General features: G+C 37.9%; 1 protein-coding gene across 3 annotated transcripts; it reads right to left on the bottom strand.

The window, feature by feature from the left end:
• Positions 1-1,872: 1,872 nt before the first annotated feature.
• CCDC112 (coiled-coil domain containing 112) lies at positions 1,873-15,218 on the bottom strand. Of its 3 annotated transcripts, XM_060761927.2 has the most exons (11): positions 15,148-15,209; positions 13,634-13,752; positions 13,012-13,127; positions 11,175-11,296; positions 9,515-9,604; positions 8,585-8,660; positions 7,007-7,391; positions 4,712-5,128; positions 3,717-3,812; positions 2,161-2,279; positions 1,873-2,083 (listed from the first exon to the last, which is right to left on the bottom strand). In XM_060761927.2, exons 3-11 carry the CDS (start codon positions 13,071-13,073, stop codon positions 2,053-2,055), a joined length of 1,398 nt encoding a protein of 465 aa, XP_060617910.2. In that variant the 5' UTR covers positions 13,074-13,127; positions 13,634-13,752; positions 15,148-15,209; the 3' UTR covers positions 1,873-2,052. The 3 variants fall into 3 exon arrangements, with proteins under 3 accessions (XP_060617910.2, XP_060617909.2, XP_060617911.2); XM_060761926.2 differs by lacking the exon at positions 13,634-13,752 and having other exon boundaries at positions 15,148-15,218; XM_060761928.2 differs by lacking the exons at positions 13,634-13,752; positions 15,148-15,209 and adding an exon at positions 14,702-14,995.
• Between the last annotated feature and the right edge of the window lie 198 nt (positions 15,219-15,416).

Raw genomic sequence — 15,416 nt, 5'->3', positions numbered from 1 at the left:
GGGATATGAGGCCTGTCTGGAAGGCCCTAGCTGACATGGCGCAATGCTACGGAACCCTGGGAGTTCTCGTCTTCAGCCTCCTCTGCCAAAGTGCTGGTGTCTCATCAAACTACAGATCCCAAGCTTCCACAGCATCGAGCCATGGCAGTTAAAATCGTGCCAAATTGCATTAGTTCAACACTGTTGAGGCAACCCAAGAACCTCTGCTCTCCAATGAAAGTATTTCTTATCTCATTTCATAACTTTGATTTTCATAATTTTAAGTGGGACTTTTGTAAAAAAAAAAAAGTTTTAAAAAAATTATTAGATGCTGTTTTGTTTTGAAAAACTTCTGCTAAGTTATGTGTTTCAGAATTAATTTTACCAGTCTGAAAACTTTTAACTGTAACCATTTCAGAATTCAAGTGTGTGATAACATGACTGAATGCTTCCTCAAACAAACGTTACTTTCTGTACCTGGTTCTTCTACCTATGCAATCCAATTCTATTCTCGTTTACTTCTGTGCATTTCCTGCTGTCCCGAATTGGGCAAAAACCTACCTGGCATAGACCGTATATTATATGGAATATAGCAGGAACAAGCAAACGCACGCTTGCTTCTTGTGGGTTTTTTTATCGTGTCAGGAGCGACTTGAGAAACAAGTTGCTTCTGATGTGAGAGAATTGGCCGTCTGCAAGGACGTTGCCAAGGGGACACCTGGATGTGTTATCCTGTGGGAGGCTTCTCTACGTGGGGTTGTCTCTGAAGACTGCCCGGAAGCTGCAGCTAGTCCAACGCTTGGCAGCCAGACTACTAACGGGTGCTGGGTACAGGGAGCACACCACTCCGCTGTTACACCAGCTCCACTGGCTGCCAATTAGCTTCTGAGCACAATTCAAAGTGCTGGTGTTAATCTATAAAGCCTTAAACGACTCCGGCCCTGTTTACCTCTCCGAACGTATTCTCCCCTATGAACCATCAAGATTATTAAGATCGTCTGGAGAGAGCCTGCTCTCGGTCCCACCGGCCTCGCAAGCGCGTCTGGTGGGAACGAGGGACAGGGCCTTCTCGGTGGTGGCCCCTCGACTCTGGAACTCTCTCCCACTGGAGATCAGAACCGCCCCTTCTATCCTGACATTTAGGAAACAGATGAAGACTTGGTTATGGAGACAGGCATTCGATGAGTGAGCCAACACCCTGAGATATGGATGGAGGATGATAGGCAACGATTTTAGTATGACGACTGACCATTATAGTTATTGATTGTAATTGCTGTTTTAATGTTTTACTGTAATATGTATTATGATGTTTTATTGATTGTGATATTATGGTTGGAAACCGGTTTGAGTCCCTCAAGAGAGGTGAGAAGGTTGGTATACAAAACTTTGAAATAAATAATAAATAAAATAAATTCCCTCATGTCCCTGCATGGTGAGCTGGGGCTGACAGAGGGAGATCATCCTTCAGGTCATCAGTCCAGCTGGCACAAAGGTTTAACGCATTGCTCTACTGCAGCTCCATGTGTTTAATTGTATGATTTGGAACAGAAGAATTTCTTATTGTTGTGTAAGGGACTTCTGGAAGCCTGAAAACAAATACTTGTATCTTTCCCCTGCTTGTATTCCCAAGGTAATGAGGCACATTAGAATGTCAATAAATTAACCATATTTAAGATTAACTAAGAATGTGTTATGAAATTTATAACAAACGAAGGCCACTAATTTGTGTTCCAAAGATAGGACAAAACCCACATCGTTAGATTCAGGCTCTAGCAAAGGGAGAAGGAAATCAAAGAAAGTCATTCTGCTATTTGTAGGAATTACCATTCACCAAAATTAGGACCTTTTGTGGAAAAGTATGGAATTATTAACAATAAAAACAACAATAACGTGATTTATAAAGATACAGTTTATATTTGCTCTTTTATAGACATTAAATAAAATTCATATAACTTCACCCTCAACTCAAAATGAACATGTTTAAATCTCATGATAATCCTTATAAAACCATAAAATAGCCAGTAATTGTACACATGTACATGTTTTCTAATATTTCTTTGAGCAGATACCCAGTTATAGCCCTTGTCGCCAGCTCGGGACAGCCCTATAAAGAAAAAAAATACCAATTAAAGTATATTGTAATGAGTTTTATAAAACATTTCAATGTCTTTTCCCGCTTACCTGTGTGGAATATGCAGGACTGGTCCTGAACCCTCTGGTCCAATCTCTTTGATCCGTTCTTCCCAAACTTTTGTAGGTCTATACAACCGATATGGGTCCCGGGTTACATTAATTTCCACCTATTAAATTGGATTTTTTAAAGTAATAAAAATAAGCTGTTAAGAGATAGTCCTTTAAAAAGATTGACAACAGTGTTACTCAAAATGTTGGCCCCTGGGCCAACGCTGATCCCCAAGTTTTGGCTGTCAATGCTTGGTAAGTTTCCAGGAAAAAAAATGTAGCCAATGGGTACAAATATAGTGCCAGTCCCTGGTACACTGGAGAAAAATGACTGCCAGAAAAACTTTTGTCATTTTAATATATTTCTTTTTTACAGATATTGAGTGAAGAAACTTAAATACACTATAATAATCTAACATATGAATTGTCTGACAGATTTCCAAAAATAGCTTGATGAATAATGAACAAAACCATTCCCTAAATAATTCACACCAGCTTTTAATAGTGATGCCATTATCTTCAATTTTCTTTAACCTTCGTTTCAACTGTTCATCCATGGACAAATATATTTATTATTTATTTATTTACTATATTTGTATACCGCTCTTCTCAGCCCTCAGGGCGACTCAGAGCGGTTAACAAAGCAAATACAATACTTAAACATGATAAAAACAGTTAAAAACAAGTTTAAAGAATAACATTATAACAATCAATAAACATCATAACATCTCATCTCATAGTTAAAATCAAGATCTAGTCTCTTCATCCAAATGTTCCATATTTCTATATTAGTTACATTGCCTATTCAAATGCCTGCTCAAACAACCAGGTCTTCACTTTCCTCCGAAATGTGAACAGGGAGGGGGCCGATCTAATTTCTGTAGGAAGGGCGTTCCACAGCCGAGGGGCCACCACTGAGAAAGCCCTGTCTCTCGTCCCCACCAACCATACTTGTGATGCAGGCGGGACTGAGCAGGGCCTCCCCAGACAATCTTAACGTCCTAGCTGGTTCATAGGAGGAGATATGTTCGGACAGTTAAATTGGGCCAGAACCGTTTATATACCACCCATCTAATGTTTTGGAAATATATATATATATATATATCTCCACACACACACATACACACACACACATACAATATATTATATTATTGGCATAGCATTCTAACAGTATTATTATATATTACTATAGTGTACTATTATTATTATTATTATTATTATTATTATTATTTCTAGTATCTGTACCCCATCTTATATTATATTATTAGCATAGCACAGAAGACAAGGTGGAGCTGTCTTCCTGGCACTTCTCTCTATCCAAGGGCATGATCAATCTACACAATGCTTTTCTCAACCAATCTCAAAGCTGCTACAAGATCCCTTTGTATATTCAAACATTGGCAAACTGAGCTTATAGAGTTGCTTCCCAAGACTGCAGTACAAAGGAGAAAGCGTCACTGAACTCATTAGGACTTGGATTTTTATTAGATGTGTACACAGAGAGTAACAGAACAAAGTGGAATACCTCTGAGGCGCCTAACAAATGAATGCATTACCTTCTCTCTCAGTTTTGACAGTCTTTTTTCTTTCTCTGTCTTCTCATTTTCTTTTGCTTGTTTTTCTTGAATCTTTAGCTCAAGTTTATGCAAATCCTAAATAAAAATACAAGTATTTGTAGGAATAATAAAAAATAACTCTAATGTAGTACGAAAGCACTTCAAATATCGATGTACTTTATAGTGGTGTCCTGTGACAGCTGTTTTATTTTCTAAGAGTAACTTTTAGTAAAATATCTACACAAAATAGCCACAGCTTAAAGCATAATTCTTCTTTTACAACATACATGCACACTTCCTTCTCCAACTCGAACAGGGAGGAAGGAGCCAAACAGATCAGGTTTGTTTTATCCACAACCCTAATAACTCATTTATTTTGTGGGCTCAGTTGAAAGTGCTTGTGCTTATACTTTATGCACCATATCATTAGGATTTGACCACACGGGACTGTCCTTTTTTATATCAAATAAAATATATTTGCTGCCTTCAGAAGATATCTTTGACTTGAAGGCCACATCTTGAGTTGTGGTGGAGGAGGAGGAGCAATGGGTGAGTCCCTCTCCTTCCTAACAAGAGAAGGAACGCAGCCTAACATTCTGCTTCAGAATTACAGGAAAACTGAATGGGCTATTTTGTGTTATATCAGTTCATTTTTTATTCAATCACTCCTTTATTTATTTAAACTTCTGTTAGTCATGTGTCTAAAGAAAACAATGAAAGAGATATTTGGGGACATGAGTGATATTTTCTCCCCAGTTGAAAATTGTCACCAGATCACTAAAGATAATAAGCAAATAATTTCTGGCACTCAGCTACAATATTCAGCAATAATTTCTGGCACTCATCTGCAGTATTCAGCACAGCTCTCTTCGTTTCCAGCCTTGCATAAAAATACAATCCAACGTATTTGTAAGCCAATAGGTTGGGGAAAATTGTATTCCACAATGAACCTAAACCTAAAGTAAATAATAGCAGAAACAAATGGGAACACTCACTCGTTCTTGGAACTTAAGAATTTCTTCTGCTGCAATTTTTTTCCTCTCTTCCCTTTCAGCTTCCTCCCTTTTCTCCTTCTCAATTCTCAATAGCTCTTCCTCTGCCTTTTTCTGTCTGGTGTAATTTTCCAGCAGCAACTTGATCTGAAACTGCCGCCGACGTTCCCACTGTTTTTTCTTCTCTTTCTCTTCTTCCTCTTGTAGCTGAGTGGCTTGTTTCATTGCATGTTCAATTGCTTTTTGTCTTTTCCATGCTTCAAGTTCTGCCAGTCGTTTCTTTCTTTCTTCTTCGGCTTTCTGCTTCTGAACTTCTTCATGGTGAAGTTGAATTGCACTGAGAGACTGCTCTGGTTTCTCTTTTTGGGCTAAGACATTCTCTCTCTCTTCTTGCTTTTTCATCTTCCATTTCTGAATGGACTAGGGGGTAATAGTAAGAACGAATTATTGTCCAAACTCAGTTGTTAATCTCAATTAAAGTAGGCCCATTAAATAAACAAAAACCTAGTAATTCATTTATTTATTCAGTGATCAAAAGAGCCAGTGTGGTGTAATGGTTTGAGTGTTGGACTACAATTGTGGGGACCCAGGTTCAAATCCCTGTTCAGCCATGGAAACTCACTGAGTGACCTTGGGCAAGTCACTCTAGCAGCCTCAGAGAAAGGGAAAGGCAAGCCCCCTCTGAACAAATCTTGTCATGATGGTCATGGCTTTTCATACACAAATCGAGCAGAAAAATGCAATTTGCAGTGCAGAATTTTGGACACAGGACATAATTAACCCTTTCACCAGTTGCCAAGTTTCATTTATGAAAACCCACTTTTTCCCACTAATTGTTTCTAAACCAAATGTTAGGAAGTTGTGGCCCTCCAGCTGTTGGACCAAATTTTGCAACACTCATCATAGTTGGGAACTGCAGCCAAACAGTATTTGGGTGGCATGTTTTTCCTGCAGTTCTATATCAAGTTGATTTTTTAAAAAGATATAGGTATTTTTATCCTGTAGATTCCATCCACAGTTTTAGACCTTACACACAGCACATCATATTATTCCAGGTCCATATGGGGATTAGCAACTTGAATTTAGAGAGACATGTTTGGAGAAGAATGTGTAGTTCTGCAATTAGGTTGCCAAATTCAACAGAATGCTTTGAAATAAATTGCATTGAAATAAAAAAAGGTATTATGTTAATCAAAATGACATCACCCAGCACAATTCAGAAAGTAAAGTCTTGTCCAGGCAAGATCAAAACAGCCCTGTCAGTACATTAATCCATGATATAGATGACTTCATAGAAATGTTTCCTGCAGTGGAGGAGGTCAAAGGAGACAGGAGCCTTTAGCAGTAATCAGTAGACACCAAGCTGTAGACAAGAGGCATCTAAACAGCTAATTCAGTGCGCAAGGAGAGCTAAGGATACAAAAGGCTATGAAAAGGGCAGTTGTTGGAACTATCGGAGCAGCACCAAGTTAAAGTTCAGAGGCTGGAACCTCCCAATTTCCCAGTTGTAACTTCAGGGAATTGTATAGCGAAGCAGGAAAGTATCCTCAGTTATGGCTAAGCTGCTCGCCAGGGACAAATTACTAATCTAGTTAAAGATCAAGAAAATTGGGAAGAATTCGTTATCTGGTGGACAGCTAAGTGACAATGCTCTCTGAGGGTACAAGCACTGGACACATGTAATAAAAGGGAAATAGTTAGCAGGAGAAATGTGTGGTTCTACCTATAACCAATGCAAGAACTCATCCTCTTTGTGACTGCAAGGACGCAACATATACATACTGAAAGAACACCTTCACATGTAAGTAAAAGATAAAAGTTTCCCCTTGACATTAAGTCTCGTTGTGGGGGTGGTACTCATCTCCATTTCTAAGCCGAAGAGCCGGCATTATCTGTAGACACCTCCAAGGTCATGAGGCCAACATGACTGCATGAAGCACCATTACCTTCCCACAGAAGTGGTACCTATTGATCTACTCACATTTGAATGTTTTCGAATGCTAGGTTGGCAAAAGCTAGGCCTAACAGCGGGAGCTCACCCCACTCCCCAGATTCGAACTGCCAACCTCTCAGTCAGCAAATTCGGCAGCTCAGTGGTTTAACCTGCTGCACCACTAGGGGCCCTTCATGTGTACCTACTAAACATTTAGCAGATAATAGGTCTTGTTTACTAGCTGAAGAAGAAATCACTGCACCATAAAGAGGTAGAAATGAGAAAAAAGATGAACTGTTTGCATTAGCGCTGATATTCACAATCTTAAGAACTAAAAAACAAGCTTCATTAGAAATCACCTTTACCTCTTTTTTTCGAGCCTCTAAAACCTGAAATTCTTGATACCATTTCTCATGCTGTTGAATGTTCTCCCTTGTTCTGTCAGGAAGGCAATCAAGGGCTTCATTCATATATGATGGTTTTCCTTTATGCTTTATAAATATCTTCAAAAAAGTTTGATGATCATATTCATCCCAGCCACCTTGTTTCCCTCCTGTTTGCTGAAGGAATCTTTCAAGCTCAAGTACTTCTTCAGGCAGATGGCTCTGGACATCTTTCTCCGAAGGAAGTAAGCCTTGTTTGAATATCCTTCCCCTTGATGAAGTACCTAATGCCCACCTCTCCATTTTTTTCTCCATGGCATTAAGTTCATTAGTGGCAGACTTTTCCTCTCGCATAAGCTCCTCATAGCTATTATGATGATAAAAGTAACTGTTAACTGTTTGCTATCCGCAAAATTATTATCCAACAATACAAAACAATAACAACAACAAAGAATTATGTGATTTAGTTTTGAAATACAGGACATTCAAGAAGCCGTTCATGATCTGGCATGGGGTATGTTTCTCAGGGTCAAGCATTATTATGGGAGAAAATATGTATTTATAAGAGGGAACGGGAGGGGAAATTATGCCCTCACTAAGTCTGCTGATGTAAATATACATTAGATCTTATAGCATTTTAGAGACTAAATTAGAGAACAAAGTTGGTAGCATAAGTTTATGTCACCAATTTCTATATCTTACTCTTTAGGTCTACGAATCCCTTTGCATACCCATGTCTTGGAAATAGTTAAACCTGTTTATGAAGCTAAATAGACGGCTTTCTTTCATGTGCAACAAAACTTTTTAAAATAAACAATGCAAAATCAAATTTGTCTCTTCTTAAATGTTGATTTCACATTAAAACAATAAAATTAAAAAGGAAAGAATAGAGAAATATTGCTGGACATAACACCTGTAGGTTCAGAATATTTTGCAAGGTACTGCTATGTTCTAGAGCAGAGCTTTCCAAACATTTGGTGTTGGTGACACCTTTTTAGGCATGCATCATTTTGTGGTACAGGAATTTAGTTTCACAAGCAACTCAAGAGGTTAAATCAACCCCTTATAAGAGATACAGACACATCCATAAATTATATATAATGAAATGTATGTGGACACAAAGTATCTCATAAAAACCTTTAATTTATATTTTTAAGATATATATATATATATATATATATATATATATATATTGTTTATTTCACATAGACTCATATGTCACATTCATGCTATACACTGTAGCCAACACACTAACGTGTTGTGACACAGAGTTTGGAAAGCTCTGTTCTAGAGTGAAGTGGCTAGCTTTAAAACCAGAGCCCAAAGAATACTGCACCAGTAAGCAGCCTTGAATCTCATTATTAGGAGAAAAGCAAAATGTAAATGAATATATAATAATAATAAATAACAATGTTTGAATGAAATCAGGTTTATAGTTGCTGTTTCCGTTCTTTTTTAAAAGATATTTTCTTTTCATTATTTTTAGATTTCTTTTTGTTGTTAGTCACTCTGAACTCTGAAAAAGCTGTTAGTAATACTTCGACAAACATAAATACACACATTGGTCGTTGTTCTTCTTTAAAAGCATTTATTGCCATTTCGGCTTCCTCCATCATTTCTCTGAGTTTGTCAACAACTACGAAATAAACGGAATATTATTTATTTAGAGTAAATTCTCTAGAGAATATTAATAGATTTTAAACATTTAATAAACAGGGAAATTGAGGAAAACATATGACTCTAGCTTCCTAATGCCTTTCTCAAGCTATCTGAATTCGTCCCAAGAAAAACTGTGTAACTTTTTCTGACTGAAATTTCTCCTTCTAGGCAACTAATAAAGGGGCAGGGGATTGCTCTCATGTCCATCTGGCTACATTGACTTGTCTTCTATTGAAGAAATAACATTTCCATCCATGACTGCTAAACTGGAATTAATTGAAACTGAAAGAAAGCAAGCTAAGAAACGTCCTCGTTTGTATATTGAACCAAGCCACCATATAATCTCTGAGAAGAAATTCTCAGTGATTTCACAGACACTGCTTTCATGTGAGCACACATGGGTGGGCCAATAGTAGTAGTAGTAGTAGTAGTAGTAATAGTTTTATTTCTTGCCTGCCACTCCTTAGGCTCAGGGTCATCTTTGAAGATTTAATGCAACTCTCATCACACCTACCCTTACCTACCCTTATGTCTGTATAAGTAATGTTATTGTTTTTAATTTACTGTGTATTTATGGTTTTATACTGTTGTTATACTGTGATACTGCGGCATCGAAGTGTTAGCCGCTCTGAGTCCCCCCTCGGGGGTTGAGAAGGGCAGGGTAGAAATGTTGTAAATAAATAAATAAATTACCACCCCCTAGGCCAAAAAAGGGACACAATCAAATTCCTTTCAGATGTAAAGATATTGAAATTTTACAAAGGCAGAGAGTTCAGATGATAGCAATGCAAAGATCTTGCTCGCTTAGGAAAAACATCAGTAAAGACTTACATTCCGGGGTTGGTTTCACATCCTTTAACTGTCGCTGAAGTCCCTTGACATTGTTATAAATTCTGGCTAGTTTCTGCTGGATTTTAGCTTCTGCACAAACAAGCAAAACCCATAAAATCCCATTACTTTTTTACTGCAAGACTATTCCATTACCTTTTCTTTAGACAAACTTCTTTTTATAGCTTTTCATGCAATATACACCTCATGTTTCTGGCTCTTTGAATATTCATTCCATTCTCTTTTCCAGATTGCTCCCTCAATGGCAACAGCATTCGTTAATACAGACAACCTGATCTTATGAATACTTACATTCAAATTTGTCCCGCTGTGCTCAGTAAGGTTTGCTCCAGATAGTTTCATAGGTTACAATCTTGTGAACATTTTCCTGAGCCTTACCCTTGCTGAACACTGTGGAACTTACATGCTACACAAAATTGTCCTGTTAAGAAATATGTCCATGGCTCTTCTGTGCCAGATGTGGATGATGCCTTTTTCAATGTCATAATCACTCCTATTTCTGATTAGGACAGAGGGAATGCTTTATAATAGATGGGATTAAATTTATTTTGGTCCTGAACAAGAATTTGGAACCAGTTTTTAGCTTAGCAATAAAGAAGTATGGCATACAGAAGAGGAATATAGAACTAACCCGTGAAGGGCAGCAACCACCATCCAGGGACACTTTCCAAATTTAGAATTTCAGATTTCAAATATGGGTAGCAATGGCTCTGGTTCAGAAAGTCCTCCATATAAAGCCAGTCAAAATGACAATAGTGTGTGTGGACTGAGCATGTTATTTCTTTCTTGTATGTTTAAGTTGAATAAACGTATAATAATATTGGCAGCATATTGGTCCCAGAACTCCTGCAGATAGCAGGAAATGTGCATACTCAAGTCCCCATTAAAACTGGTATAAGGTAGCAGTGGAGACTGAGTTTTTTTAATTCTTCCCCAGGCCAGTGCAGAGTCGTGTAGAGATTGCAAATGACCCTTCTGCAAAGGCTTGCTCATGCATGTTTGCTTGAAGACCAACCATCCGACCAAGCATGACTTGTGATGTTAACATTTATATTGATATATATTTAACTCTACGTTTTAATTGTCTAAATATTGTGATGTTTTTATGATCTAATTGATAGTTATATATTATAGTTGTTCTATGTTAGGTTTTATAAGTATGTGAGGCATTAAATTTTGCCATAAATACGTTGGAAACCGCTTTGAGTCCTCCCCACCCCACCCCCATCCCCCAGGGTGGGAAAAGCAATATACAAGTGAAATAAATAAATAAATAAATATTTCATTTTTAATGAAAAGTCCACATCTACCTTTAAAAACATTAGAAGCTAATAAGAATTCGAACTTAAAATCAAACATACGTATGCTGTTAAAACGTGCTCATGACTAAGTTATCATTAGTTTAATACATGATACCATTTTAAAATGCTTCCAAAATATGATTTTATGAAAATACTTTGTACATTTTAAATGTACTAAAACATGTGCATATGTATCTTTTGGGAGCAGAAGTTTTAAACCATCTTGCAAAACAAATTTTTAGATATATATTATTCAAAGGCTATAAAAGCCACAGGAAACTTTTTCCTGTTATTAACAAAATAGTAAAAATGCATAAAAATAAAAAGAAACATTATTTTACTTTCTTCTTTCCGGTTTTTGCTCAATTTGTGTTCCAGTTCTTCCAGTGTGCAATATTCTGTTCTAAATTCACTCTTCTTATTGAAGAGAAGGATGTTTTTATCTTTTTCAGTGTTCACCAGCCTGAGGGAGAAACATATATTTGATGAATTACATGCTAAATATTAATACCACTTAAAGCAGACTTTGAAAGTTCTGCCCACACAGGTCTTTTTCTAACAAAATTCCAAATTACTACTCATCATTTTGAATTAAAAGCATTCACTCAAAGAAAACAAACATAGTGAATGCTTTTAATTAATCCATCTAATGTGCAAATTATTCTAGCAATATATAAAACATTAATAAATAAATACCAGTCATCACTCACTGATAGGCAAAGATGATGCAATTAGAATTGCTAACATTTAAAATACTCTTTAAATTAAAAAGTAGGTGTAGGAGAGATATCTAGGAGAGGGGATTTCCTTCTTGTAATCTTTTCATAATTAAAATGCTTTGGAGGATAATTTTCTTGAAATATTATATAAGGATAATACAGTCAGGGTTCTCTAGAACAGCTTCAGTAAGAAGTCTTTAAAAATGCCATTTATGAACAAATATTGAACTGATTAAAATCTTAGAAAAAATGATATTTTGCAGAATATTTTTTATCAGTAGGAACACATATAAACACCGAAGCAAGACATTCACCAGTAAAACAAACCTTAAGAATTGATATTTTGTTATCTAATTATAATATTTCACGAACCTTGTTTGCTTTGACCGATCTTTGCTAAAAGTTTACTACAACCTTATGCCTATTTACTGGTGTGTGAGCCTTATAATTCTTTCTGAGAAAACATTCATGGGATAGGTCACACATTTTCTAAAACATATATACCATATATACTCGAGTATAAGCTGACCCAAATATAAATTGAGGCACCTAATTTTACCACAAAAAAACTGGGAAAACTTACTGATTCCAGTATAAGCCAAGGGTGAGAAATGCAGCAGGTAAACTGGTAAATTTCAAAATAAAAATAGATAGCAATAAAATTACATTAATTGAGCCATACAGCTTCTCCTCTCCTCTTGGCACAGCAACCCAGCTGGATTGCTATGCCAAGAGGAGAGGCCGTGCGTCTTCCTCTCCTCCTCTCTAGGCACAGAGATCAGCTGTGTACAGAAAGGGGAAGGAGGCACACAGCTGGTAGAAACCCTTTCAGCTCCATGTCTTCCCGCCAGGACCCTCACTCAAGTATAAGCCAAGGGGGCCCTTTTCAGCATTAAAAATGTGCTGAAAATCTAGGATTATACTCGAGTATATACAGTAAATGCTATGGGAAGGTTACGCCCATAATTCTGGATAGATCTCTGTAAAGGTTCACAAGCTTTTAGTATTTAAGAATATTAAGCTTCATGTACTGAGAACTCTATTCTTTCTTACAATGCCTAGCTAAAGTTAATGTTGCTCTAATGTGTTTGTTCCTCTGCAGCCTTACTTGTTTTAGAAAAGTTAACTTCATTCTGAAACTTCCTTCTATCGTTGCTCTGGCTCTGACACTGGTCTATTTTGCTGTAGAAGAGCACCTGATGAAAGCCCCTTCCTTCATGCTACAAGTGCCATTTTGTTTTGTTTCTGAGGGCGGAATGAGCAGCCATCATCTGCCAGACTGCCCCACTACCATTCCCTTTTCCTTATGTGTTGTATCTCATTTAGACTCTAAGCCTGAGGGCAGGGAACTGTCAAATTAATTTTATGCAAGACACCTAGGGAGCCTTTCTAGCTAAAAGCAGAGTATAAATATATAAAATAAATAAACAAATAAAAATGAACCTACTACAGAACTTACAGATTCTTTAGCTTATCTCCTGTTCTGAAATATTCAGCTTTCCTAAGTTGGTCAGCTTTCATCTTGTGGTTCTGAAAATGCTGAACATCACCTTGACCACTGAAATTGCTAGCATTCTAGGGAACAAAACAGTGGCAAGAACGATTGTAATGAAACATGTTATATTTTTCTTGAAACGATAATTCTGGCCTGAAAAGTATTCAATCTCAAAAATATTGATAACTTTAATAACACTAGACCAGTTTATACAGGCCAGCCTTTCCCAGCCTAGCGCCCTCCTTCCCAAGATGTGCTCGACTACAATTCCCATCGGTCACAACCAGCATGGTCAACAGTTCATTTTAACAGAAGTTCATCACCTAGGATAGGGTGGCAATCATTCTCAATTCTAGCATGACAATTTATTACAATATTAGATCCCCAAGGTGCTTCAGCAGAGCGAGGCAAAAAGAAACATAACAGCAGAAAATTCAGAGCTATCAGAGGGTTTGATGAGTCAAATATTCTTTTGCAGTATTTACATCTTCACAGTTTATGTACACAACAGGAATGCAAATATAGAACGTCCCTTGCCACAAACAAATAAGAACCCTCTTATATGTTACGTAAATATACAGCTCACCTTTCTGCCAGAAAATGAAGCTCACTGAATACACAACCCAAACCCACCAAAATTCAATTCTCTTCAAAGCAGATCCATGTAACAAGTCAAAAGGCTTGCCTCCAAAAAAGGTATTTTGCCTGAAAGCAAAAGAGAAGTACAGGGGTCCAGCTTCCCTCAGAAAGATTTCATGCACCTATGAGCAGCCACTAGGATGACCCTCTTTAATACAACAGATCCTCATATACTTCTACACTGCCAGATAATCCAGATTATCAAAAGAGATAATTCACGTCTGATTTGAACTGGATTACACTGCCATATAATCCAGTTCAAAGCAGATAATCTGCATTTTATATGGCAGTGTGGAAGTGGTTTCAGGCCCCTTCCACACAGCTGATTAAAATTCACATTGAACTGGATTATATGGCAGTGTGGATTCAGATATAACCCAGTTCAATGCAGATATTGTGGATTATTTGACTTGATATTTTGGGTTATATGGCTGTGTGGAAGTGCCCTCAGTTAACCGGAACTCAAACAACCAGAATTCTCAAAAAAAAAAACAAAAAAAAAACAAAAACAAAAACAAAAACAAAAACACAAAACTCCAGCATGAAAATCAAATTATTGGCACTATAATTTTTTTAAACTGTTTTATAATACAATAAAACAGTAAAATTGTTATATTAACTATCAAGCAACTAGAAACTACATTTATCCAGCACTTACCAATCCCCCTGAGTGCCGGTTACCTGTGGGCCCTTCTACACTGTCATATAATCCAAATTATCAAAGCCAATAATCCACATTATCTCTTTTGAACTGGATTATATGAGTCTACACATATAATCCAGTTCAAAGCAGATAACCTTTATTTTATATGACAGTGTACATGGGGCCTGGGGGCCCTTCCTGACAGGCTCTATATCCCAGGATATAACCCCAGGTTTTCTGTTTAAACCAGAATATCTGGCAGTGCAGACTCATATAATCCAGTTAAAAGCAGAAAACCTTGAATCAGATCCTGGAATATAGGGCCTATCTGGAAGTGCCCTGAGAGTCTACTGTATCTTTACGTTAATGTACCTCTGATGGTTGCTGGGCTCAGAGAAAGGCCTCCTCCAAAGTCCATAAAACATGGTAAGACCCATATGGCAGAATGTGGTCTTTCAGGCAACTTGGGGGCCTTCCACATAGCCCTATATCCCAGAATATCAAGGCATAAAATCCCACATTATCTGAGTGTGGACTCAAACCACCCAGTTCAAAGCAGATAACGTGGGATTTTAAACAGGTGTGTGGAAGGGGCCTAAGACACCAGTGAAGTCCGAGAGTCCAATTTAACTTTCCCGCGCAAAAGGAAAGGCACACACACACACACACACACACACAAAAGGCCACCGCGATCTAACCAACGGGCATTCATTCACTCTGAACCACTTGGGAAAGAGGCTGAATAAAGACAAGCGGAGGGGGGCGGAAGGAAGGAAGGAAGGAAGGAAGGGCCGGGGTCGGCGGCCTTCTCTTTTTACCTGGCGGCCCTTAGCGACCGCTCCGCGGCTCCTCGTTGCTAGGGCGGCCATTTTGGAAGCCGAGCGAAGGGGCGGGGCGACGACAGAGTGACGTCACAGCGGGGAGGGGAGGGGCAGCCTTGGGGCCTCTTCTGCTCCTTTTGCCTTTTTCTTCCAAGGACTTTCTTCTCAGGGCCCTGTCGCCCAGAATAGCCAGGCAGGAAACCCCACAGTATCTGCTTTGAACTGGGTGCCCTTCCACACACCCCTATATCCCAGAATATCAAGAC

This window comes from Anolis sagrei, chromosome 2 (genome assembly GCF_037176765.1).
Source record: "Anolis sagrei isolate rAnoSag1 chromosome 2, rAnoSag1.mat, whole genome shotgun sequence".
NCBI classification, from domain to species: Eukaryota; Metazoa; Chordata; class Lepidosauria; order Squamata; family Dactyloidae; genus Anolis; species Anolis sagrei.
Note: the sequence above shows the minus strand (reverse complement) of the source record. Positions and strands in the feature narration are given on the sequence as shown.

Bases quoted from the DNA above. Each gene is read 5' to 3' on its own strand.
- CCDC112 (XM_060761926.2), bottom strand. From the start codon at position 15,198: ATGGCCGCCCTAGCAACGAGGAGCCGCGGAGCGGTCGCTAAGGGCCGC. The intron at 13,128-15,147 runs GTAAAAAGAGAA...TTTGTTCCCTAG, and splicing joins CGGTCGCTAAGGGCCGCCAG to AATGCTAGCAATTTCAGTGG. The intron at 2,084-2,160 runs GTAAGCGGGAAA...TTTTCTTTATAG, and splicing joins GTCCTGCATATTCCACACAG to GGCTGTCCCGAGCTGGCGAC.